Genomic DNA, 25,988 nt, shown 5'->3' with positions numbered 1-25,988 from the left:
ATCATAATTCCTGTTTTGAAATCTTTGATATGAAGAAAATACGTAATTAGCAAAATACACAACATTAAGAGGTATATCCAAAAAGTACTAGTTATAAAAATAGCATTGTGGTTAAAATTGTCCTACAGTAATATTCATAATCTCATTTAATTTAGAGAACAATAATATGGACCTAATGAGTATTGTTTATAACAAATGTCGTAAATGTCAAATTATATACTGGAAACGTTTAAAATAATTTATTATTCTACTTAATTTCAAAATGTCTGGGTGGGTGGCTCATCATAACTTAAATACTCATATTTTCTGTTTTGACATTTTTGGTGTTGTGAAAATATATAAAACATTAAGAGGCATATCAAAAGTTTACTAGTTATAAAAATAACATTGTGTTTAAAATTGTCCCACAGTAAATATGTTTATATGTATAATAATTATATGTCCTGTGGAACACTTCTGAAACAACTATTTAAACCTTTTAAGAACACTTGTGCCTTACAGCGAAGCCTCTTATGGACTAGGCCCATATTTTCCCATCACAATTTTGTTAGAATACTGAATAAAGTAGGAGGTTCAACCCGAGCACGAGTCACAGAACAGACAACAAATGGAGATTTACTTAAACCAAACTTCAGTTGAATTCCTCCAAAGAATACGGCAGATTCCGACTTCTTACCCAGTGGGCCAGGATGACAAAGTTGAGCATGGAGTTGATATATTTTGTTGCAGCAGCCTGTTGAACCGCAAACTCTGAACTCGGCTATCTCATTTTGTTTACCAGGTCTGTAAACAATGTCGTACTTATAACATGAAAGTTCAAGCGCCATCTAAGTATCTTCTCGTTTTTAATTTGACTAAACTATTGTGAAACACGAAAGAGACAGATTTCTGGTCATTGATGAGTCTGAAGTGACGACCAATCAGGAAGTGTCGCCACTTTTTCAAAGCTTCAACTGTAGCGTAAGCTTCTTTTTCTTCTGCAGAGTGTCTTTGCTCACTTGACGTCAAGGTTCATGAGAACAATTCTACTGGACGTCTATTCTGTGAGAGACTAGCAGCAATGGAATGTTCAGATGCATCCGTTTCAACTTCAAAAAATCTATAGCAGAAATGGCTGATTTCATTGTTTCTTGTTTCACGTTTTCGTAGTCTGAGGCAGCCTGAGATGAAACTGGAAATGTTTTTGTTTGTATTAAACTTCGAACTTTGTCTGAATAGTGCGGTATCCACTTAGAATAATGTGATAGCATACCAATGGTTTTTCTTAACGAAACTGTTTTTGTTGGCAATGGCATATTTTCTAGTGGTTTGAGTCTGTACTAATCAGGTTTAATACTTCTGTTATTTATCTCATAGCCTAATAGTTTTATTGACTGGAGAGAATAACTGCTTTACTTATCATTTATAGTAAGTCCACATTTCTTGACAGCAGCAAGGAACTTATTTAGGTCAATATGTTTATATTGATCCTTGCCACACACTCTAATGTCATCCAAATATGCAAATATGCTGAGGCATTAATAGACACTGGAAGCTCAGAGAGGTTTTTAAGTGATTTCTTTGTTTGTCGGAGTAAAATCAGACTTTTCCCTGGATCTGGCAGGGTTTCAATGGCAACTGCTTTACTTAGTTCTCAAATTGTTGGGTATTGTATTGTAAATGTAAAACTCCTTGAGCATTCGTACACAAGAGCAAAAATAGCTGTATTAAAAGATATTTGTGCTGATGTCATAGTGGTGCATAATTTACCGAAACATCATTCTCAAATTCAACTGAAGTAAAATCTCCATTTGTTGTCTGTTCTGTGATTCGTGCTCGAGTTGAACCTCTTACTTTATTCAGTAATCTAACTGAAAATGTACGACCGATTGCTAGTAAGTCTCTAAGACATTCAGTAAGTGATAACATATTCATTAGGAATTAAGTTGAAAAATAATCAGCAGATGGAATAGAAGAAAGGCAATCACCACGGCGAGCTCAAACTATTGCTACTACTAATGAAAACCATAAAGGATATGAAAATCATCACTTAGTTTAGAAGGATCAAGTATATGCATAGACAGAAGTATAAAATATCTGGGCATAACTATTGCCGATGACTTGAGATGGCAACATCACATCGAGCAAATGTCAACTAAATTGTCAGCTGTATGCTTCATGGTCCGTCGTCTCCAGCCCTTAGTGGAATACTGTAGAAGAATACTTAGAATCGTGAAGAGGCCCATTTCAATATGACGACCACGGCACAGAAGTGCTTCTAGTGGGATGTCACCAAGTATCAAGTAAGTAAAGGGCGAATGGTTATAGACTACTCTCAAACTATCAACCGCTTTACTCTCTTAGGTTATTATCCTCTACCTAGCAGAGAGCACGTTTTCTCTCAAGTGTCGAAATATTCTGTTTTTAGCACCATAGATTTGTCTAGTGCTTATCTTCAAATTCCCATTCGAAACGATGAAAAGATATACACTTTTGAAGCTGGCGGTAGGCTTTATCACTTACCAGAATTCCATTTGGGATAACGAATGGTGTAGCTTGTTTCCAGAGGGTTATCGATGGCACTATGCAATCTGAAAATCTAGATGGAACCTTTGCATATTTGTGTGTGGCAAGGATCAATATAAACATTATATTGACCTAAATAAGTTCCTTGCTGCTGTCAAGAAATTTGGACTTACTATAAATGATAAGTAAAGCAGTTATTCTCTCCAGTCAATTAAACTATTAGGCTATGAGATAAATAACAGAACTATTAGACCTGATCAATACAGACTGAAACTACTAGAAAATATGCCATTGCCAACAAACACAGTTTCGTTAAGAAGAACCATTGGTATGCTATCACATTATTCTAAGTGGATACCGCACTATTCAGACAAAGTTCGAAGTTTAATACAAACAAAAACATTTCCAGTTTCATCTCAGGCTGCCCTCAGACTTCGAAAACGTGAAACAAGAAACAATGAAATCAGCCATTTCTGCTATAGATTTTTTGAAGTTGAAACGGATGCATATGAACATTCCATTGCTGCTAGCCTCTCACAGAATAGACGTCCAGTAGAATTGTTCTCATGAACCTTGACGTCAAGTGAGCAAAGACACTCTGCAGAAGAAAAAGAAGCTTACGCTACCGTTGAAGCTTTGAAAAAGTGGCGACACTTTCTGATTGGTCGTCACTTCAGACTCATCAATGACCAGAAATCTGTCTCTTTCGTGTTTCACAATAGTTTAGTCAAATTAAAAACGAGAAGATACTTAGATGGCGCTTGAACTTTCATGATATAAATACGACATTGTTTACAGACCTGGTAAACAAAATGAGATAGCCGAGTTCAGAGTTTGCGGTTCAACAGGCTGCTGCAACAAAATATATCAACTCCATGCTCAACTTTGTCATCCTGGCCCACTGGGTAAGAAGTCGGAATCTGCCGTATTCTTTGGAGGAAATAAAGATGACTGCTACATGCCGCATCTGAGCAAAGTCTCGATTTCATAAACCCCAAGAAACAGTGCTTTTAAAATCAACTGCTCTATTTGATAGGTTGAACATGGATTTTAAGTGTCCATTGCCAACAAACTCCAAAATAAATATTTACTGACAATTGTTGATGAATTCTCGCGTTATCCTTTTGCTTATCCATGCCCTGACACAAATATGAGCACAGTAATGGAAAATTTAAGTGACCTGTTTTGTTTATTTGGATTACCTTCTTATATTCACACTGACAGAGGCTCATCTTTCATGTCAAAATATTTTAGACTTTCTTAACTCCAAAGGCAAAGCGGCAAGTAGAACTATACCATATAATCCTCAATGAAATGGTCATATTTTTATATCACGTGTTTTGTCAAAAACTTATTTTATTATTTTGTATTGTTCAACTGCATTAAATTTGTATGGTTTGTTTTGAGATTATTAAAACCATTTATTCTTTTACTTTACTAACTGGGTTTTATTCTCCATTACACCCAATAACCTTAAACACGTAAGAACTGGTAAAATATGTTTAAACCTGGCGAGAGTTTTACAAAAATTCAAATTAAATTTGCATTTTTAATTAAATATTGATTCAACAGTTATTAATTGTTCTAACTATTCCTCTCCTTTAACACTAGACTTAAATGTAATCCACATTAACTGATTTAAAGTAAAAGTTTTTCCTACACATATACTTTTGTAGCTTCTTAAGATATATCATCTCAAAAATACATACTATTTTTACATGCAAACTCGTAGTCTTTTTATATTGAAACTGTAGCCTACATATTCACATATTCCTACATGACGGACGCAATGGAATATCGAAGTATCCAACATAACGTAGTGAAAGTCTTTATCGACATGACAACCTTTCCCGGATTAGTAAAAATTGATGATCGATTGCTAAAACTGTTCTTTTTATCATTCTTATTAATTGTGGAAAGTTTCAGATTGACCCCATGAAATGGACACAAGTTATGAGGCAGTGATGGTTGCCTGTCACGGTCTAGGAACCTCTTGAAAAAATTATTCTAACTTTGATTGTCTTTAACATTTTGATTCCAAAATCAATAGAGTTTTTCCCTGAACCAAGAGTAATCCAAATACCAAAAGCTAAGCCTCTAAAACATTTCTAACTAGAATTACTGCAAAGCCAAACAGACAAAGACGCGAAGTTAAGGATCAGTGAATCAAATCCGCAAGATATGAGCACAAATCAAAAAAGAGACCGCAAGTTATGAGGCTGGCTGGCAGTGGTGGTTGCATAACGCCATTAAAATAACTTATGACAAAACTGGTTCTTTGATAACTTTCATGGTCTTTGACCTGTAATTTGAAAAAGTTCTCCCTTGAAAAAATAATAACTCCAGTGCTAAGTCTTAAATCTGCAGGATCGTTCCTTCAAGAGTTGCCACACAGACGGAGACACAGAGAGACAGACAGACTACGACATGGTTTTAAGAAGGATCTGTATAAGCGAGATGTTGACATCATATTTATAGGACCAAAATCAAGATAGTTGCATGTTTTCGTGGACAATATACTGAGGTATTTTTAAAAATAATTCAATTATATTACGAAAATAACAAACACATTTTATTGTTATAAAAATATATCACATATCACACAGCATAACCATTACATGTCAATATATTAATAGGTAATCTCAGTCACAATTAAACTTATGGTAACGTACTAAACTATTTATCTCATAGAATAAACAAGTATACTGATAGGCTAGACCAAGCCAAGTTAACTTCAATGCAAGAGGGACTATATTCTGTACAGCCTTAATCGATTTGATTCTATATTTTCATACACTGGAAAGTCAGTAGTTTTTGTTGACTTCATACTCTCAATTTCACGTTTAATTGAAGCCAATTCATTCATAATCATTTCCAAACTTTTTCTCATCTGATCGTCACAGGGAGGAAGCTCATGCGATGACTCATTCTGCTGCTTCGGCACATTCACTGAAGGAGGAACCAGAGGCAAGTCAGACGCAGAAGAGCTGTCGTCTGAGCTATCATCGCAGCTGTCGTCGTCTCCGTTCTTCTTCCTGTTGATGATGTTGTTGATGACCGCTTGCCGCAACTGCTGAGGGAGGATTTGGCGAGTCTTCCTGAGCGGCTTCCCGGGCTCGAGGAAGAGGCTGGGCTCCGCAGCTCGGCAACGCTTCACGGCCTCGGTCACCTTCCGTGGACAGCAGGAGAACAGCGAGCGGTTATAGACGAACATCTCCAGCATGCTGAGGAAGTCTATCTGCTTGGCGAGTCTCTGGGCGCGGCCTTGCTTTTCCAGCGTAGCGATGTCACTGACCGCCAACCCCACCAGCAGGTTCACCAGCACGATCGCCACCAACACCATGAACGACAGGAAGATGGAGCGGCCCACGATGGAGGTGGCGTTCACCCCGCTTATGCCCTCGTACAGCGACCCGTAGTCGAACTCCAGCGTCATCACCATCACCTTCACCAGCGCCTCCCACCAGTTCTCGAACGGTACCTTGGCCTCGAAGTGGATCATGAAGGCAAAGGTGAACCCCAGGATGACGAACGTGAACGTGGCCAAAACCTTGGGAAACAATATTTAACAAAATAAACAATAAAAATGTTTCAGCATATCAAACGTACTATTCTATGTAAAATCTCTCTAGGAATACTCCGATAAGATCATTATTTGGAATCGCTGAATAATATGTGATGCACAGGGTACTCAACGATATGGCGAACATGTTGGTATGTGGAATGATTCAAAATAAACAACTGTGTTTATATCTTGATAATAAGTGTAAACAAGTATATATAAATTAACACTTTTACAAATTTTATAAGCATTATGTTCCACAAGTTACAATTGCTCTTATTCTTGCCCAAAAGTTGTTAAATTATAATTCACAAATTGGAATTTCGTCTATATTAGTTCAATAGCAAATATGTCTTGTCCAAAACCACTAACCCGAACAACATTCTTGGCGACGGCGAAGAACATGAGGATGTAGAAGCCAATAGTTGAAGGCCACCGTGACAGCAGGAACAACAACTCGAGCCAGGACATCAGGACAGCAACCGCAGACACGTGGACGAGCCAAGGAGCGGGATGACGTCCGATCACCACCACAGTCGCCAGGAGGAACGTCGCCCACTTGACCCAGGACTCTAGATCCTTGATGTAGTACCTCTGCATTCTGGTCGCTTGAAGCAGCTCCTGCAATTGAAGCTCTTATTAGACAGTGCTTTTATTCCAGGTAATACGTTGAAAAATCATATTACTATTGTATTTTTGACGGTCAAATGATCTTCAGGTCCTTTAAACCCAAATAAAGGTTCAAGTAGTCCTAAGTTACGTACTTGGTGAACATTCTGTATAAAAGAGTCTTTTCTCTGTAAGGATTTAAATTTAAATGTAAGAATTTGAAGTCACGTAAAACAATCTGTATAACTTGTGTTGTCCATCTAATTAAGGTGGACATTATTTTAATAACTGTTATCTATCCAATAGGAACCATGGTGTGTTGGAAATATCTGATGTTTGCTTAATAAATACATTTGAACAAGATGGAAATATTAGTATTCTTCACATTCCTTTTCGGCATTCTTACATTTAAAAAATTTTAAGAGCTGTAAATAAATAGCTAAGATATTAAGGAAAAAGATTGAAAAATGAACACAATTATATTAAGTATTAACTATTGGCTATTACAAGGGTAGGTTACTACTTCTACAACACAGAACACACTTTAATAAAACACTTGAAGTAATATGTAACTTCCACCATAACTCTAGTAACAGATCACTGAAGAACCTTCAATTCCAACCTAAGGATATGAAAAACGTAGCATAAAGAAAGTTCCGATAGGAATGAGATTGCTTTATATTTGGTGTAGAACCCATAGAGCAAGCCTGATATGTGATATAGGTTATTGTTGAATAGGCTCCAGTAGACCTCTTACAACTCCCACAAAATATTTTTTACACCTAGAATTTGGAAGTCCCCTATCACTATCAATAGACTCCAGTCTTTAAAGTATGATTCTGCTACTGGAAGTACCATGCCTTAGGAACCTCTCTACTGTGGAAGCCTTCAAAATTTTGTGGCCATCTGGCCACTAGGTTCTCGCTTCTCACATGAAGAGCATTGAAGCTCTACTCAAAAATGAAAAACATTCAGCCTAATCCCTGCAACATAAACTCCACACCAGTATTAAACTTATTGCTACTATTTTATTTCGTTCACTTACCTGCAGAGTGATTAGAGTGAGAGATATGCAAAGTGTGAAGCGACATGCCGTTACGCAGGTGTCCACTGCCAGAGATTGAGCTTTGAAAACGTAGTAGAACATGGACATGGTGGTGAGTGACATAGTAAACACGATGTACAGAAGCATCATCAGGAAGAAGAAGATCCGCAGTTTCTTCCACTTGAGGTACAGGAAGGTCTCCACCAGCGGGTGCAGCAGGAGCTTCTCCTGGACAGCATACTTCCCGCAGTTGAGCAGAGAGTCGAGCACTCGGAGTTGTTTCCGGTGAGGGCCCAGAGGCTGGAGAATGTCATAGTTCACCTTGGCGATACACTTAGGGTTGTTCAGAGGGTACTCGTTAACTTCGATACAAGCGTCAAATATTCTCTCCAGAAAAGAAAGAGGATGAAGGATACTGTACACGATGATGTCTAAAGCGGTCTTCTTGTATCCGCCGGAGTCCGATATGGTAGCGGCCATGTTGGCCCCCTTCAGGAGCATTAACCTCACGCAATCCTTCTTCCCGAACCTGGCGGCCACGTGCAACGGGTACCAGCCGTCCGCGTTCTTGAAACACAGCGTGTTCTTGTCGTGCTCCAGGATACTCTTCACTACCCCAATGTTGCCCCTGACTGCAGCCAAGTGCAGCGCCGTGGACCCGTAGTACGGCGTGACTGTTGTCACAGAGTAGATATCGCAGCCCGCAGCCAGCAGCCTGGCCACACAGTCTTCGTGGCCGTTGAGGGCCGCAAGGTGCAGCGCCGTCGTCCCGCCCTTGCCCTCCTTGCTCCGAACGTTCCGCAGATCGGAGATCCGCCGGTCCCCCAGCAGCATCCCCAGGATGTCACCATAACCTAGCTCCGCAGCCAGGTGCAGCAGCGTCACATCCCCAGGGAGACTTGTCGAGATATCCGCTTCCCGCGACAACAGCAGCTTCACACAAGGCAACTGTCCCGCAGATGCAGCACACCACAGCGGGGTCTCGTGCAAGTTGTTGCGAGAATCAATGATCTGAAAAGAGAATTCAAAACTAAAATTTAACGCTATTTTAGCACCAACACATTGGACTAGGTACCATAACCCTACATTATTTTAAGGAATAATATTAGAATCTAGGACTGATAAGTATCTATTATTATAACGAACGCGATAAAAGATAGGAATGATAACTATCAACTCTCTTAATCTGTATTACCGGACATATTATTTATTAGGTAGTTCTCAATTCTAACGTAGCCTGTTAATTCATACTGGAAATGTATTAACGAGTAATAAAAGTTTAACGTTATTTGAATAGAAAGTTAACGTGTTCATATAACCTCAATCACATAAGTTTAGAAATTCGTAAAAGGTTACCTTTACAGTCTCGGGTATTGTTAGGAGTTCCTCGAGAAGTTGTGACTCAGATTTCTTAGCTGCCAAGTGCAGAACTGTTTGGTTGTCGTTGGAGGTCACCTTGACATCTGCTCCAGCCTCCAGCAACAAGCTGACTCCAGCAAACCATTCGTCCGCCACCGCCAGGTGAAGAGGAGTTCGACCGAACCTGTCCCGAGCGTCCACGACTTGTACGGATTGTTTCTTCTCCAGCAAGACCCTGAGAGACTCCAGGAGCCGGTTACACACCGCCAGATGTAAAGGAGTGAGGCCTGCATTGTTCCACGTCAGCTGACAAGCGCCGTTCTCCAGGAGATACTCGATCAGCTGCAGATCCTGACTTTCAACCGCAGTGTGCAAGCAAGTCATAGGCATCGTCACTTGATTCTGGATACCACCTTGCTTCACGATCACTTTGGACTTCGGCATTTTGGCTCCTCTGTTGATTAGTTCGTTCACCACTCTTTGAGCTAGGCTGGGCACTTTCCTATCCGGAGAGCTGGGAGTAATCACTATAGTTGGGTCTTTCGGTCGGAAGTCATTAGGGAGAGTGATGGAAGAAGGAGAAGGATCCGGGAAGAACATCATCCTGTTCATCGGCTCAGAGGGTTGGTCCAACGAAGGCGTCGGGCCGTCGGCAACTCCAAACCTTATGCGCATCGGCTTAATTGAAGGTATCCCGGATATTCTCTGTTTCATGTTTTCTATCCTTGTAGAGAGGTCGGGATCAGGGGAGGGTAGGGCATCTGGCGTGACATCCACGTCCCCGGAATGCAGTGGTGGCAATTCACCCACCACGTCCAGAGGAGTGATCCCTCGCTCGTCTGGCAGATCCACCTTGGCACCCCGCCGAAGCAACTCCGACACACACTCCAAGTGAAGTCTTTGGGCAGCGATGTGGAGCGGAGTGGCTCCTCTCGTGAGCTCTGGTATCTGGAGAGCACAACAGTTGTGAACAGTTTTAGTAAAATCCTTTTTGCTTAACAACTGGTCTAATAGAAAGTGCAAAAGATTCTACTCACCATTTGAGCTACAGAGTCATGGTTGTGGCTCCAGGAGTCAAGACTGTGTCTGTCCGAGGACTCTGCGGTATCAGTGTCGTCAGCCACGTGGCTATCGACGAGGGTAGAGTCCGAGTCCAGGATTAGCTGAAGCAGAAGCACGTTGCCCTGGGCGGCAGCAAGGTGCACGGCTTGGCGGCCAGCGCGGTCCCGCCGTCGGACAGACGCCCCACGACACAGAAGAAGATGCACGATCTCCGGAAGACCACAGGCGACCGCGAGCTGAAGTGCTGTCGTACGTGTTCGCCGACATGTCGCGTTCGATGATGCTCCAAACTCGAGTTTTCTGATAGAATAAAAAGGGTATCAGTACAAGTACTCTCGTAGAGTCCAGAAAATCCCAAGGCATAAAGAAGTCCAGTGCCACAGTAATCCAATCGTTACTAACGTATTTCAGGGATTTCAATGACATCATATAAATGATGAACCCCAATGGGATGTAAACAAAGGATCTTGGAGTTTAGGAAGATAATGCAATTGTGCCAACCTACAATCCATACTAATATTCTAAGTATTACAATGCCTTACAGGCTTCCATGATTTTAAATCTAATTCTTTATTACCACAGTTACACTATTTTGTACTACCCTCATAAATAAGAATCATTGTCACTGGCCAAATTTAATAAATCAAAACCTGTTATTATATACTCTTCCAAGCTAACTAACATTTCACAGAATGTGAAAAGAGTTTCTTGAACAATTCCGATCATGTTACAGTGTTACTGAATATTTTTAATTAACGCATCTTCTGCGCTATGACCTTTTTGGAAATTCACTCTGTAAAACTGTTTTCTTTTTTTTTCAGAGAACGCTGGTAGTCACGATCATCGCAAGTAACTAACCGTCCTCTAAGACTTCTATGACTCAATACAGTACAAGGTCCATGGTATTGATAAACTGCTACGGTCACAGACAGGATTTGACCATGCGGTTTCTATGACTCAGATCTAAGTCCGACGCCAGAATGTTCGCTCATATCATATTTTACACAGTAAACTACAGAGTACACAGTACTATTAATTATACAGAGTACGTGTACGTGTAGTCGTACGTGAGTCACTAGTTTTGACTAGTTTGATGCTGGTCAGGGTTTCCTTACTGACAAGTAGACAATGACCGCAATGAATGACTCATTGCTCTCCACAGTGGCGTAATGAAAGGGGATATGAGAGAGCTGCAGCCCCCCCCCCCCTACTACTACAAACACTCCTTTACTACAAAAAAAGCAGGTTTAGTGGGAAGGGCTGATTCGATACGATTGTTGAGTTTTGGTCCAGTTTACCTTCCTCGTCTGAGATCTGAGATCAATTTTCTGCTTTGTATGCTTGATGGAAGTCACAAAGATTTAATACAAAAGACATTTTTATTTCTTCCACAATTGTAATTTATTTTAAAAGTGCTTTCGCCGGTTAAGGCATCGTGAGTTATTTTTTACAAAAAGACATGTGATAAAATAGTTAGAACAAAATTTTAAACTAATTTTAAAGACCGAATAGCCTACTAATAAATTATAAAATTATTATGTTGTAAAATATGGATAATTTTTGAATGGATTATTTCTTTTGTTACTAATAGTAGAAAAATGTCACTTAAATTTACAGAAGGTTAGGAAATACATTTATCTTTGAAAACCGTCATATATGCACTTTCAATTCATTTTCTTTCAGTCCAGGAATATTCTACTACTTAATGATTCAAAATTTATATGGTGATTTTCTTTTATAGTATGTTCAACTAATATCAATTTTTCAATGTTTTCTTTTATTATAATTGTAAATATGATCTTTTAGCCCCGTTTCCACAGGTGATGTTTGTTCGATATCAGTCTTTTTGCATCCAAGTCTGCAACTGCATCAGATCTAAGATGCTGCACGTAAGAGAAAGTGAACTGGAGTTAAACTCAACAATTTCCACACTATTAACAGATATACAGGGTGTTCCAAATTTTATGCCCACTGGAGAGATTTTAGAAACTATATGAGATACGCAAAAATTAAATGGACAAATTTGTGCGTAATAACAAAACCAACAAATTAGTATGGTCTAGATGACTTTTTACTCATTCAAAAATTTTTATATATATAAAAATGAAACTGTTCGTGTGTAACAGCATCACTCACAAACGGCTGGACGGATTCGCCTAATTTTTTTTTTTAATTTGTTCGTCTTGATCTGTAGAAGGTTATAGGATACTTTTTATCCCTTTCCCGATTCAGGATTCCGCCCCACTGGTTACAGAAATACCCGTAAGAAATGCATTGCAGCAAACATATGTTATTAAGTGAAAGAGTCTTTTCAAATTTTTAATAAGCTGTTCTTTGTAAACATATATAATGCGACAAAAAAATATATTTATATATAAATTTCTTTACACTTATAGTTTTAAAGCATAGAGTAAGCTTAAGAGAAACGACAAATTTTGTTTAAACTGTTTCTGCAATCATCTATATATATAAAAATGAATGTTTGTATGTTTGTCCTTTATGGAATCGTGAACTATTGGACCGATCATGATGAAAATTTGTACGTATATGTATTTTTCCACGGAGAAGGTTTATAAGCTATGCCCATCCCTTTCCCGATTCAGGATTCCGCCCCACTGGTTACAGAAATACCCATAAGAAATGCATTGCAGCAAACATATGTTAACGTCTTTTCAAATTTTTAATCAGCTGTTCTTTGTAAACATATATTACACTTATAGTTTTAAAGCATAGAGTAAGCTTAAGAGAAACGACAAATTTTGTTTAAACTGTTTTTGCAATCACTGTTAAACATAGACTTTACTATCCAGATAATACAATTCAAATTTGACGTAAAAATTCACCTTTAACTGCAATATTTATTTAATATAAACCATGCTCATGCTTGATCAGAAGAGTAATGCAGATATCATAATTACTATCTTACGTTGGCTACAAATATAAAGAATGTTATAAAATCAACCTTAGTTGTTTTTTTTTGACAGAAGTATGGTTCTCAAAACTCCGTGTGTACATATTCTCTCGATCGAGACAACAAAGCAAGCTCAATCGTGGCATCGGAGATATAACTAATTTAATCTAAAATTTATTATAGTAAAAAAAAAATTTACTAAGTAATATAAGGACTTCGGTTCTTAAGATTTGCGTGCGAAGCCGTGGGTAACAGCTAGATAGAGGCAGGAATATGGTACATACCTTCATAATACGCCCAAGAGGCTCACGATGGAACGACTATAAATTATCTCAGCAATGTTTAGAATGTGATAGAAAAAGAATAAGTGAATATAATGTACTGTTTTCAACGGGAAATTGCGTGCGAAGCCGCGGGCAACTTTTGCAAAAAATTATTGAAATGCGCAGCAAAGCGCGCCGGGCCCGCTAGTAATATATAAAAATGAATGTTTGTGTGTTTGTCCTTTATAGACTCAGAAACTATTGGACCGATCACTATGAAAATTTGTATTTTTCTATGTAGAAGGTTTATACGCAATGCCCATTGATGTAACTAACCACCAGGCTGTACTGCAAGATATAAAAGTTATCAAAGCGCCTGCACATTATAAACTGCAATTACAACACAGTAGTTACGTATACTAAAATATCCAAACACTATTTGAAGGCAAAGAAATATACGGGCAAAGCTTAAGAGACGCGTGCGAAGCCGCGGGAAACAGCTAGTACCGTATATGTTATACTTTCCTCGTGTTTTTCGTCAAATAGTTCATAAAACCCCGCTTTTATATGGTTGTTTGAAGGGAAGTATCTACTATTCTGACAGTTGGTAGACCTGACTGCACACAGTGTTGGAGTCAGCTGTTTAGTAAAATATAAAAATTATCAGACAAGGTCATTCTAAAAATGACTGTTACTGACATTTTTGTAATTGATTAGTAAAGTAACATTTTAGTTTCAAGTTGGATCATAGTTTATAATTTTATAAAATATAAAAATAAAATTGATTAAATCAAAATAATTAAATTTGAAAACAGCTGTATAAAGTTCCGTACTTCCGAAATGCGGACGTGATGACGTTGAGTTCCATAAGTCAGATACAGCACTGTAGACGCTTATCAGTTGTGCGTTGTCTGTGGCTCAGCTTTATCTTTATTTAACAGATCAGTCGTAGAGAGATTATTTTTGTTTAAAGGCTGTTTCTTGTTTGGTTTATTAAATAGGAAGGACATTTATACATAATGTGAGTGCAAGATCTAGACCCTTTACAGAAAATAAAATGGTACATGGCTTCAATGTGTTCGGTGATTCTTTGCTTATTTGTTCAGGAAAAGGACAGCAGTCTGTATATTTTCGTGTATTCTACATCACCTTTCTCGCAAAATTCAACCAAATAGGCTACAAAAAGAGTGTTTACATAGTCAACGATAATATTCTAATACCATGGTATTGGATGGAAATAATCAAATTAAATAACAAATCGTAAAACTTGACCCTAATTTGCTTAATTTCTTAGAATCCAGACACTGCACTAAGAGGAAGATGAAGATGAAGGTAACACAACGTTGATATTGACTCTACGCTTCCCTGCGTTATGGACAGAAGCTAATTTTTCTGTAGTTTTTGGATATTCAAATCCCTTTACCCATTTCTTGTACGTTTGGTTCACATTTTTCAATTATGATAAGTAATTTTCCAAAGGATACGAGGCCAATTTAAGTTCTTATTACATAGAAATTTGTGATATTGCCCCTCCCAAACTCATACTCTAGATACGCCACTGCATGACTCGCGAAATTTAATGATAAAGTAAACTTTCTAACGAGACTGAAAAAATTAGTTGTGACTAAAAGGGAAAAAATAGCAGAAATTGTTTGGCAACTGCTTTGTTTTGTTTGTAGAAGAGGCAGGTAGTTAGTTCACTGAATGGCGCGGCTATTTTTGGACTTCGCCAAACGGAACTTGGCTGAAGTAAATAGTCCGGTCGGTGTTTTGATTGATTCGAGATAACCACTAGTGTTGAATTCGTAAAAGATTATCTTGAGTGTCTTTCCTATTACTGTACTAGCAATTTAGTCAACTAGTCATCATTATAACTACGCATACGTTACAACAGAAGTAACGAACCACACAAAATAATTGTTTATTAAAATATTTAAATGTGATTTATTTGATTTTGAAATTCTAAAATCTATAAATAAAATGAATTTTTAGTGATATCTACTGTTAGTGTACTATGTTTTGGATCAGATAGGCTATAAGCCGACAGCGTATCGATGTCGGTTTGGTTTTGTTTCTTACACCATTTTTTTGTTCATTTAAAATGAAATTGGCACCATGAAATCACTCTAATAGAAACACAGTTGAATATGAAGATATGATTTTTACAATGTATGGATAGATGATTGATTGAAATAACATTTTAATTTTTGAAAAAGTGTAAATTTCTTATGATTGTTATTGTATTTAAAAATATAATTTAATGAAATATATTCCATGAAAAGCATTTATTAAATAATATTTGATTTTTTTAATGTGTATTATATTTAATCTAAAAACATTTCCTGTGATCATAATTCGTACCCATAAGCCTACTATAAAAAATTAACATTCTCTTATCTTCAGTGTGTTTTCCTCGTCCTTGGTTGTGAAAATGTCCGAAAGCCTAACTTTAATCTCCTATAATTGACTCATGAAATAATGCAAACATCTTTCACTATCCAAGGGCTGTGACATAAAATTTACAAAAAGTAACACAACGAAAAGACTATTGCACAATCGATTGCTATATCGTGAGGGCGACCGTCAGAAAGCTTTTCTCATATCTATTGCCTCGGCCTTGTAAGTAACGTCCCAGCAACAGATAACGATATCAAGTTGGCAGTGGCATGATTCTTCGCTCAGCTGTTTGACACACCTGTAATTACTGGACACAAACAAGTTACTCGTAGCAATTAGCATTCAATTGATAATGGGTTTTTTGTATATTCACGGGTTTAACCAAACTTGACACGAAACAAATGTTAATTGAGGAAAGTCGATGTATGGATTTGCTTGAAATGGAAGGAAGTTTAAGCACCACAATTTATATCACAGCTGAATATGGATTTATGTACACATAACTTCAAGCTAATCATATTTCAGAGCTGTAACAGGCAATTGATTCACAGACAGGAAGTTGCCATATGCCGGGAACACCCACATGTCAGGAATCTTGCAAAGGCAATGACTTCCTAGAGGCTAGAGGCTTCCCGAGTTAAACATATCCAGAGATTGGGAGCTTCCACATCTAGAGACCGAGGATTCCCAAAAGCGGAGTCTAAATGCTCCGAGCTGCAAAGGCCGGGAATATTCTTTGTTGCCTTACAGTTTCTCTAATTGAAATAAACTGTCATGGGACAAGGGGGAGTGGGAATATCCTGTTTAGTTCAGCACTCGTACATTTCTATACGTTAGGAGGACAATGATGATTGATAATTTAAATACATTTCATTCGCTTGCAATCAATCACATATAAAATTGCGTATTGGTTAACGAAATTTGATTGCACTAAACCAATTTTGGCTGTCGTTTCATAATAATATATATGACAAACCTCAAACTACTTTCTGCCTCATTTTTCGTTTTTAAACATGTTATTTGAATGTCCGGATTTACATAACAAAATCCTGTGAAGATTTTTGCAAATGTGTATATTACTTTATAATTAAGCATTTTAATAGCCAAACTTTAATTTTTTCGGTGGAATACTACACTAATATATGAAATTACTAAAAAGGTATATTTAGATGCGAATAGAGTTTAAGATAATATAACTATTATCTTCCAAAAAGTTTACGAATAATAAAGGAACATGACAGCATTGTTCTCGTAAAAAACCAGATAGCTGCCCTAAGAAAAGTTTTAATGTTCGCGTTTGTAAACCGTGTAGAACCCGTCATTAGGTAGAAGTTTGTTCATTACGCATTAATTACCATTTCCAGACGTGGATTTAAGTGGTATAACTCTTAACAGGACTGCTGTTAATGCTTCTTCATCAGTTCTGTCAGTATACGTTACAAGTTAATGTCTGCATAATTTTAACATTAGCAACAATCCATGAAACACACTTGGTTGAGGTTTTCCAGCAAGCAATGTTCTGGGTGGTATTCCAACCCTGAGAAACCAAGAGAAAGAAAAAGATAGGGAAAGTGGCCGCATTATTGCATCATACTCATCAAGACACTCAATTAAATTCTTTAAATGCGGGTTATTCACGTAGATTGATTAAAATAATGACCGTTTCTCTACTTTTCATGTCGTCTTCTAGGGTTTTAATAGAATGTTTCAAACTCAAAATAATTTTGCAACCAAAAGTTATGGTTAAGGGTATTTTGTACCTTATAAACCACCCTGTCTGTTAGCCCCTCTCCCCCGAAATAATTTTCCATCCACGCCACTGCGATGTGTAGCGTTTATTTTTAATCCGTCTGCAAGTTTTATCATATGTTTTACGTTTCGTCGCCAAAAGAAAAAAGCTAGATGCCAGTTCTTGAAATTTTATAATACAATGATAGGAATTGCTAATAATATTCACGCTATACTTTACTATGAATAGCTAGTGCGTCAGTACTGTAACTATTCTAATGTGGATTTAATTCTCTAATTATAAGTAATAGCCTATGAAAACTAAATTTAATTAACATCTCAGCTAATAATTGGATTACCCGGTTAAAAAGGTATTACCCGGTTACAAGGTATTACCATCACAAGGTTTGATTGTTCTCCATCAGGCATTGCACATGTTTTAAGGTAATATCCATCTTTTCGGATTTGGTCGGTATCATTGCTACATATTACGTAATATATTTTTGGACGTTGCATTACACTTTTTTGTCCAAAGTTTAAACGTAAATATGCTTGTTATAAACAAAACATTATTGAGAGTAAAATATTTTAACTAATTTATGACATCCTATGGAAATGTATACTAGCCCACTTGAAGTCACGATGTGGTTTACAAGTTCAACTTACATGTTATTGGATTTTTTTTAATTTCATATTTTTTATATATACCTGTTAGTTATCGTAATGCATAAGTTACATTTTCAATAAATTTAGAGTGGAAATAAAAATTTCAATTTACCTATTAATATATAACTTAATAGTTGTTTCATGCCTATTTTTGTGCGCGCGTTTAAATCATTACTTACGTATCAGACCATTTGTACAATAACTGTATATTACAAAATTGAACTGTAAGGGAATTTATACTCTTACTTTTTAATGTCCCATAACAACTCAAAAGCAAATAATTAAAAATTTCAGAATTTTTAGACAAGATCTTCAACTTCCACCAGTTAATAATAATAGTGAAGTTATACGCAATCGACGGCACGAAATAAGTCTAAGTTAAATGCTCTTCGGACGACGCAAGACAAAACAATAATGGCCTTGAACTCACCTGGTGACCTCCTCTAGGTTTCCCTCCAGGACGGCGCTCAGCAACTCGGAGTTGAGTCTGCCACGGCGGCGGTCCGGCTGCCCCTGGGCGGTGTCTCCGCCCCCGGAAGAAGCCTCGGAAGTAGCACTGGAGTGCTGCTGGGACGAGACCGGCGTCAACTCCATGGTGGGCACCGCGCTGTACTTGTGGTTGTTCGCCAACATCGCGCGCGAAGACGACTGTCTGGCCGGCGGCGGCGAGAGTGTCTGCGGGGATCCACTCTCCCCTCCACCATTGCGCCTGCAACACGGGAAACCCAGTTCTAAGTCCAAGTGCAATCACTCATCCACCTGATAAGCGGTTCCTAATAACGAACGTGATCATCTTCCAACTAATGTTCTGAGAATAGCGTTGTCTTAGCAAGCTACTCCATTTTGTGCTTACACTTTAACTTCACCCACGCATTATATTTTTTAACCACAATTTATCAGTAATTATTATCTACTATTAGTTTATCGTTTGATATGTAAATACAATATAAACAATTTATACGTTGTGAATACAGATAGATTCATAAACGAACATTACTGAATACCCGTTGCGAAAAACCAAAAGGATAAATCTTCCAAAAGAGCATTACAAGGATTTGCTTATGGAGAATTTGTTAGAAGTTGGGGAACCTCGTCAAGTCTTTTTTTGTTAAAAACCATTTAGACACTAATACCATCTGCTGCAAATTATTTTGTCACCATCTTGTAATTTGGTGACGTAGGCAGCGAGGGGATCCAAGTGGTTGGGACCCCCCCCCCCCAAATCTGCAATGATTATTTTTTAAATATTTCAGTGCTATTGATATGTACTGCTGAAGGATCATTCTCAACATTGAAGCAGGTCACTGTACAAATAACAAAAAGGGAAATAAGCGGTTGAATGCACTTATCTTTCTTTATTATGTTCACTAAGGGAAAACATCGTCGTCTGGACCCCCCCTCCTACCACTACCCAATGTTCTTCTCTCTACGTTCTTGTCTTGTGGTCGTGTAAAACTATATAAATGTACAATTATATTAAACTAGCAAATATCTGCGGCTTCGCCGGTAACTTCTACGTAACATTCCGTGTATTTTTTTAAATATCTCCCACGATTTCAGTAACTCAGAACTATTTTAGATCAATGTAGAGGAAATTCACTTAGAAGCTTTCTAAGTGAAAGCCCTTGTGATGTAATACGATGGGGTACCATGATATTTTTTAATCGAGTTACTCGTATATCATTCAACAGGTACCCATTCTTCAATGCTCGTGATTAAGAGGACCAGGCAGTAAAATTGCGAGTAATTCTAATGTCAGGTTTTGCACCCCTAGTTTAAATGAATTACATTTCCAAAGCAAAATTGGAGTTTGCTATTTTGCCCCCAGAAACAATACCTACGCACAATTTTGTAACGAGGTTGCACTCAAAACAGTACAGTTTTGTAAATTGTACCGATATAGATATTGTTATTGAAAATTAAAAACTAAAATCGACATCAATAATACTAACACATTTCAATACTTACATTATGACACTTGTCATCTATTAAAGATCGTGCATGATACAGGAAAGTATGTGTTCTCCATTCCCAATCCATTTTCGCAATATCATACTATTTCCTCGGTTCAGTCAAGGAATTTATAGTATTTACATACCTAATTATTATCGTATACCTTATCAGTGAGAAATGGATACGTCATCCTCTGGATGATTTTCTGTAATAAAAATCGCATTTAGTGTTTCGTGTATTTCTTTGCGATGTTTAAATCAGAAGTGTTGTTACTTTTAGTATGCATACACTCTATAAATGTAAACAAATTGAAAATATTTGTTAAATTAATTAAACGCATGGTCCAGCTGTCATAATACAATATTTCCACAGAATATTTGATTACATTTATCAAGCTCTTTCAATTCAGATTACACAAATTTTAGGGACCAAGTTGAGATTTTTCGATGCTTTAGAGACCAGTGGGGCGTAGCTCGGAGGGATTTTTGAAATAACAATAGCTATATATTCATCCAAGGAACCTAGCAATGTCCATGTGAAATTTTTAGTACAATCGGTTCAGTAGTTTTTGCGTGAAAGGAACCAAACCTAATAAAGGCACTTTTGCATGTATACGAGTTTGTATTATTAGTATTCAATATTCGGCGACTAATGGAGGTTTTTATAATCTTCCCATTGTACATTCAATCTAATTTGATTTTTTAATTTAAAAAATTATGGTTGCCTGTAAAGTCGGTTTTACGGGCGAAGATTTTACGTGACGTCTTTTTCTCGGTAGAATATTTATTGATATGAATATTATTAAATTGCAGAATAGGAACAAGGAATTGAATTAAAATAAGAATTGCACAAATTTTAACTATAGAAATATATTTTGTTTACTAAAACATTGTACATAATTTGAAATTAATTAAAATTTGTTATTGTAAATGGTAAAGTTGAATAAAACATTTACTAAAATTGGAATTTGAAATTCTTGCTAAACACAGTTAAATTCTAACTCCGCGCGTGGTGATTGGTCGGTTTAGTTCGTTTGTTTGGTCGCACTGTTATGACAGGTTATAGGTTATAATTTGTTATTTTAAATGTTTGACTAGCAATACGCGCTGTTTCTTCTCAATCGACTGAATTACGATTGATTGCAGAGTGATTTAAACTAATAATTTACTTAACACTATCAACATTTGTCAATAGTATGACATAACCTATAAACTCAGTTTCTCAACTTTTGAGTCAATCTAACAATTAATCAATCAATCATAGTTTACGATAATGAAATATCAGTGTACAATTATTTACCTTTATTGTTGTAGTTGTTGTAAATGACGAATCTAAGCACTCCACATTTTCACGAATAAACATAGTTATCTGCTTTATCCCGTGCGGCGGACCCACAGTTATCTGTTTTATCCCGTGCGGATCCCGTGCGGCGGACCCACTGGACGGGCATCGTAACGTTACCGGGCGTTACACTTTTTTCATGAGTGACTCCGAGCCGCAACCAAATTTAAGACGTTGTCACGTCAAAATCGCATTTAGTGTTTCGTGTATTTCTTTGCGATGTTTAAATCAGAAGTGTTGTTACTTTTACTATGCATACACTCTATAAATTTAAACAAATTGAAAATATTGGTTACATTAATTAAACGTATGGTCGAGCTGTCATAATACAATATTTCCACAGAATATTTGATTACATTTATCAAGCTCTTTCAATTCAGATTACACAAATTTTAGGGACCAAGTTGAGATTTTTCGATGCTTTAGAGACCAGTGGGGCGTAGCTCGGAGGGATTTTTGAAATAATAGCTATATATTCATCCAAGGAACCTAGCAATGTCCATGTGAAATTTTAGTACAATCGGTTCAGTAGTTTTTGCGTGAAAGGAACCAAACCTAATAAAGGCACTTTTGCATGTATACGAGTTTGTATTATTAGTATTCAATATTCGGCGACTAATGGAGGTTTTTATAATCTTCCCATTGTACATTCAATCTAATTTGATTCTTTAAATTTAAAAAATATTGTAGATTGTAGTCTTACACTGCTGAGGTCGTGCCTACATTCAGGTATGTACCTCAAACACAATTTAAGGTTAACTCAACTTAACTCTAACAAGCCCTAATAACAGTAATAAATGAACACGCTGCGTGATTACTCGACTTATCCCTGTATCCATATTGCTCAGGGTTAGGTTGTTGCGGGTTAATCAATAGTTTAAGCTGCGTTTACACCGGATGTTGACGATCTATTTGATGTGTTAGCAACATTTCACACCGGTAAAGATCAAACAATGTTGCCAACATTTATTGCCAACAATGTGACGAGGCAATTTGAAGAGCATCAGTTTTGGCAACATTTCCCCTTTCATTTTCCCGCTCGTATGGTCGGTGCCAGTTTTCAGTCTGACTCATTGATTCGTTCGTGGCGTATCTTAGTTTCAATTGTGGGAAATACAGTTTTGTTTTTATCCAATATGGATAGCCTTTTGGGAAAATTATGGTCCCGAAAATAATCACAACACGACTGAACTGCGTCGTTTGCAACAAATCCACTGTAACTCAATGATCCTGATTAAAAATTACAAATACATAATGAACTACGCGTAAAATGTCATATCTAGTGAAATACAATTCAAGCCAGTATCGCAGTTTCAAATAGAGTACAAAAAGAAAGGCCTTGGTAACAAATAATTTAAGTACAGTGTTAACCTTTCGATTCACTGTTGTTCTTAAAGATAAAATATCTTAGGTTGTTTATTTTAGTGGTTTATAATAGCACAAGCTGGCCAATGTAATGATCCTGGACAAAATTTGTCAAAGCCGCTATAAAGGTAAGCTACTCTGTTACCAACAATTTTTGTCAACAAATGAAAACGTGCTCAAAGTCGGCTCTCATCTCATAAATTGTTATTGGATTATGATTATAATAATTACAAACGAAAAGGTCAATAACACTTACGTAAGATTCAGCTGTGATTCACGTACTCGTCTCAGTTGAAATGATAATCAACTGTGAAGTACTCGTCTGATTTTAAGAACTCTTTTGACATGATATAAATAAATACTTTAGATACTTTTGTCATGAAACAATTGTTTTATGTTTGATGGCTTTTCAGGGAAGGTGTCAACAATTTCTTATTAAATCTAAAGATGGCGCAAATAGCCTTTGGTACGGTATTATTTTGATATTTCAAATAACATGGCAAAAAAGATAAAATGAATCACTCCACAGCACTGAATTTATAGGCATTTTAGTAGATGATTTTTTTTCAATACGTATTTATGAATTAATGAAGTAAGAATGAAGCGTTATTAAAAGACACAAATTATCTCTCTCTCTCTCTCTCTCTCTCTCTCTCTCTCTCTCTCTCTCTCTCTCTCTCTCTCTCTCTTTGTTTTTTAATTTCCGGGACCCCCCTACATGTTCCGGGGGATTGCCCGGACCCCCTATTCGCCCCCCTCTTGTTTATTGACGACGCGGATGGTTCTATTCTACGATAAGTTACTTGTAACGTTAGCCTAAAATAAAATTTAAACATGAATTTTTAGTTTAAAGGCTAAATATCTATTTATAGTATTTTAGGAGCGATAAATTTACTTCACCCGATCTCATCAGCGGAGTCGTTGATACCACGGTCAGGCTCCCGCATCTCATCGCGGTGCATGTTTGCGAATATCATACATTTGTAGAGTGACAATTAGACATATATTACCTTAAATCTAACGAATATGGTTGGTAGATTGATATGGCTTGCCTGTGTGAAGATTAGGGATTTAATTATACCTTGAACCCGATTTTGAAGTGTTCCCAGAGCCGACTGCTGTTGATAAGGAGAATATTCATCAGGTCTCATTATACATAGCTAAATAGAAGATAGAAAACGGTTTCATTCACTTTACTAAGAAGGAGATGAAATGGTCAAAGAAGCTGTTTGTTTCTTTGAAATTCCTGGGCAATAAAATGTGTTTAACTATTTCTAAAAATGTTGGTCCATATTTTCGAAGCATATTATATCTTCGAAGTATAAATAATATTAAAAATCAATAATTTCGTATACATACAGTAATATATGATTTCGTGGATTTAGCTCTCAAACTCAAATCCTGATGTGTAATTGTAATTGCTATCAACCTTCCCCCATTTCTTTACAAGTATCAAATACTTGAACTAAATCTGCTACTGTTGGGAAATTTAGTAGAATGGTCCTTAAGGGAGCATATATTGGTATTGATCAAATTGCAAAATATAGTATGAAAATATAACCATTAGGGGTCTTAAAATGGAAGGGTGGGTGAAGGGGTGGTGGATTTGGAGGGGCGCCGAATTTAAGGTCTTGCTTGCATGGGTTAGGTTTCTATCCCTGGCTGATTCTGCACCCACTGTTTTCTAAGTATTCTATTTTCACATAACAGACATTTTAGAAATATCTTGAGGAAGAAAGTTTCCATAATAAATTGTGTCTTGACTTTAATGAGCCTCTGTGATGCTGACAGACGGAGAGCTATCTTGCAAAGACTTTACACGTAACCTTCTGATATCAAGGAGACTACCTGTTGCAGATGACAATGCGACCATTGGAGTAGAGACACTTCTCGTATTATTTATGAAAATGTAATCAAATTGCTTTTAAGTAATTCCGCAACTCCAGGCTAATGCTTCCATCTCACGCAACTCCAGACAACTGCAATACATTTAACATTCTTAAGTCCCTTAAGAGCACTTGGCAAAAATAAAATCATTTCAAATCCACGATTAAACTTAGTGAGTCCACTATTTATCATCCAGAATAAATTATAGTTCGTTCTAGTGAAGGAGCTTTTAAGACTACTCTGAAGTAGAGAGAAAAGGCACGCACCTGCAGATGACTCGCAGCACGAACAAAATATTCTTATTTTACAAATGTAATACAACACCGTTATTAATTACATTTGACTTGAATAAACGGTCTTTAGATATGCATTTTTATTAGTAAACCCAGTGAAGAAATAACCTCATAAAGTTTAACAAGACTGTAATAGCATTTTTATATTTGATTGTAGAGCTCGTAGCTATGCCTCTAATATTAATGTTAAAGTGAAAGGTGTCAAGTCTACCATTTTAACTATTTGCTGCAAATTACTAAGGGGACCTCTCAGCGCCTATCTCGCCTATGTAAAATTATCTATTTTTAGGTACATATCTCTAACAAACTAATGAATGAAACTTCATGAAATTTAAAGTGGTCTGCTCTAGTGCTCGATAAAGAAAGATAAATTATATGAAACGAATTTGTAGCAGTTATATTTATTTATGCTTAATCATATATATATATATATATATATATATATATATATATATTAATATATATATATATATATATATATATATATATATATATATATATATATATATATATATAAAAACTTTAAACAATTAAATCTTTAATCTATAAAAACAATGTTTTTATACTCAAGTTAACTAGAAACTGTTTATTATTGTTATAAATAATGCTATAAGTGACCTGTGAAAATTTTTTGATAAAAGCTTAAATATATTAGTAAATATTGGTACCTAAGTAATAAAAAATATTTCGGCAGTTTAAAAAACTAAAATATATTTATTATAGACTTAAAAAGCAACGATTGCTGTGAACTTCCATTAGTGAGCTCCATATCCACAGCTGGGGCATCAGATACTTCTTAAAATATTTTCTATATTCTATATATTATATATATATATATATATATATATATATATATATATATATCTTGCTTCACACATGAGTCAAATTTTCACGCTTTGGTCCAACAGTACAATTTGCACCATATCTTCCAAATATTGTTTACACCATTTTTCCCTTTCCTTAAAATCCCCTCATTATAACATATTACAACATCATACATTCCATGTTTTTAATGTTTCTAAGTCCAACACAATTCTTTTGT

At 36.6% G+C, this 25,988-nt stretch overlaps 1 protein-coding gene across 1 annotated transcript in view; it reads right to left on the bottom strand.

Moving 5' to 3' along the window:
- Nucleotides 1-5,055: 5,055 nt before the first annotated feature.
- LOC124361338 overlaps nt 5,056-25,988 on the bottom strand; it is a 46,253-nt gene continuing 25,320 nt past the window's right edge. Inside the window, exons 8-13 of the mRNA XM_046815388.1 lie at nt 18,538-18,816; nt 10,118-10,442; nt 9,078-10,028; nt 7,722-8,732; nt 6,440-6,688; nt 5,056-6,055 (exon numbers count right to left, since the gene is read on the bottom strand). Coding sequence (XP_046671344.1) covers nt 5,255-6,055; nt 6,440-6,688; nt 7,722-8,732; nt 9,078-10,028; nt 10,118-10,442; nt 18,538-18,816 — 3,616 coding nt within the window. The 3' untranslated portion in view covers nt 5,056-5,254. The remainder of the gene's footprint in view (nt 6,056-6,439; nt 6,689-7,721; nt 8,733-9,077; nt 10,029-10,117; nt 10,443-18,537; nt 18,817-25,988) is intronic.

Source organism: Homalodisca vitripennis, chromosome 4 (assembly GCF_021130785.1).
Source record: "Homalodisca vitripennis isolate AUS2020 chromosome 4, UT_GWSS_2.1, whole genome shotgun sequence".
Classification (NCBI taxonomy): domain Eukaryota; kingdom Metazoa; phylum Arthropoda; class Insecta; order Hemiptera; family Cicadellidae; genus Homalodisca; species Homalodisca vitripennis.
Note: the sequence above shows the minus strand (reverse complement) of the source record. Positions and strands in the feature narration are given on the sequence as shown.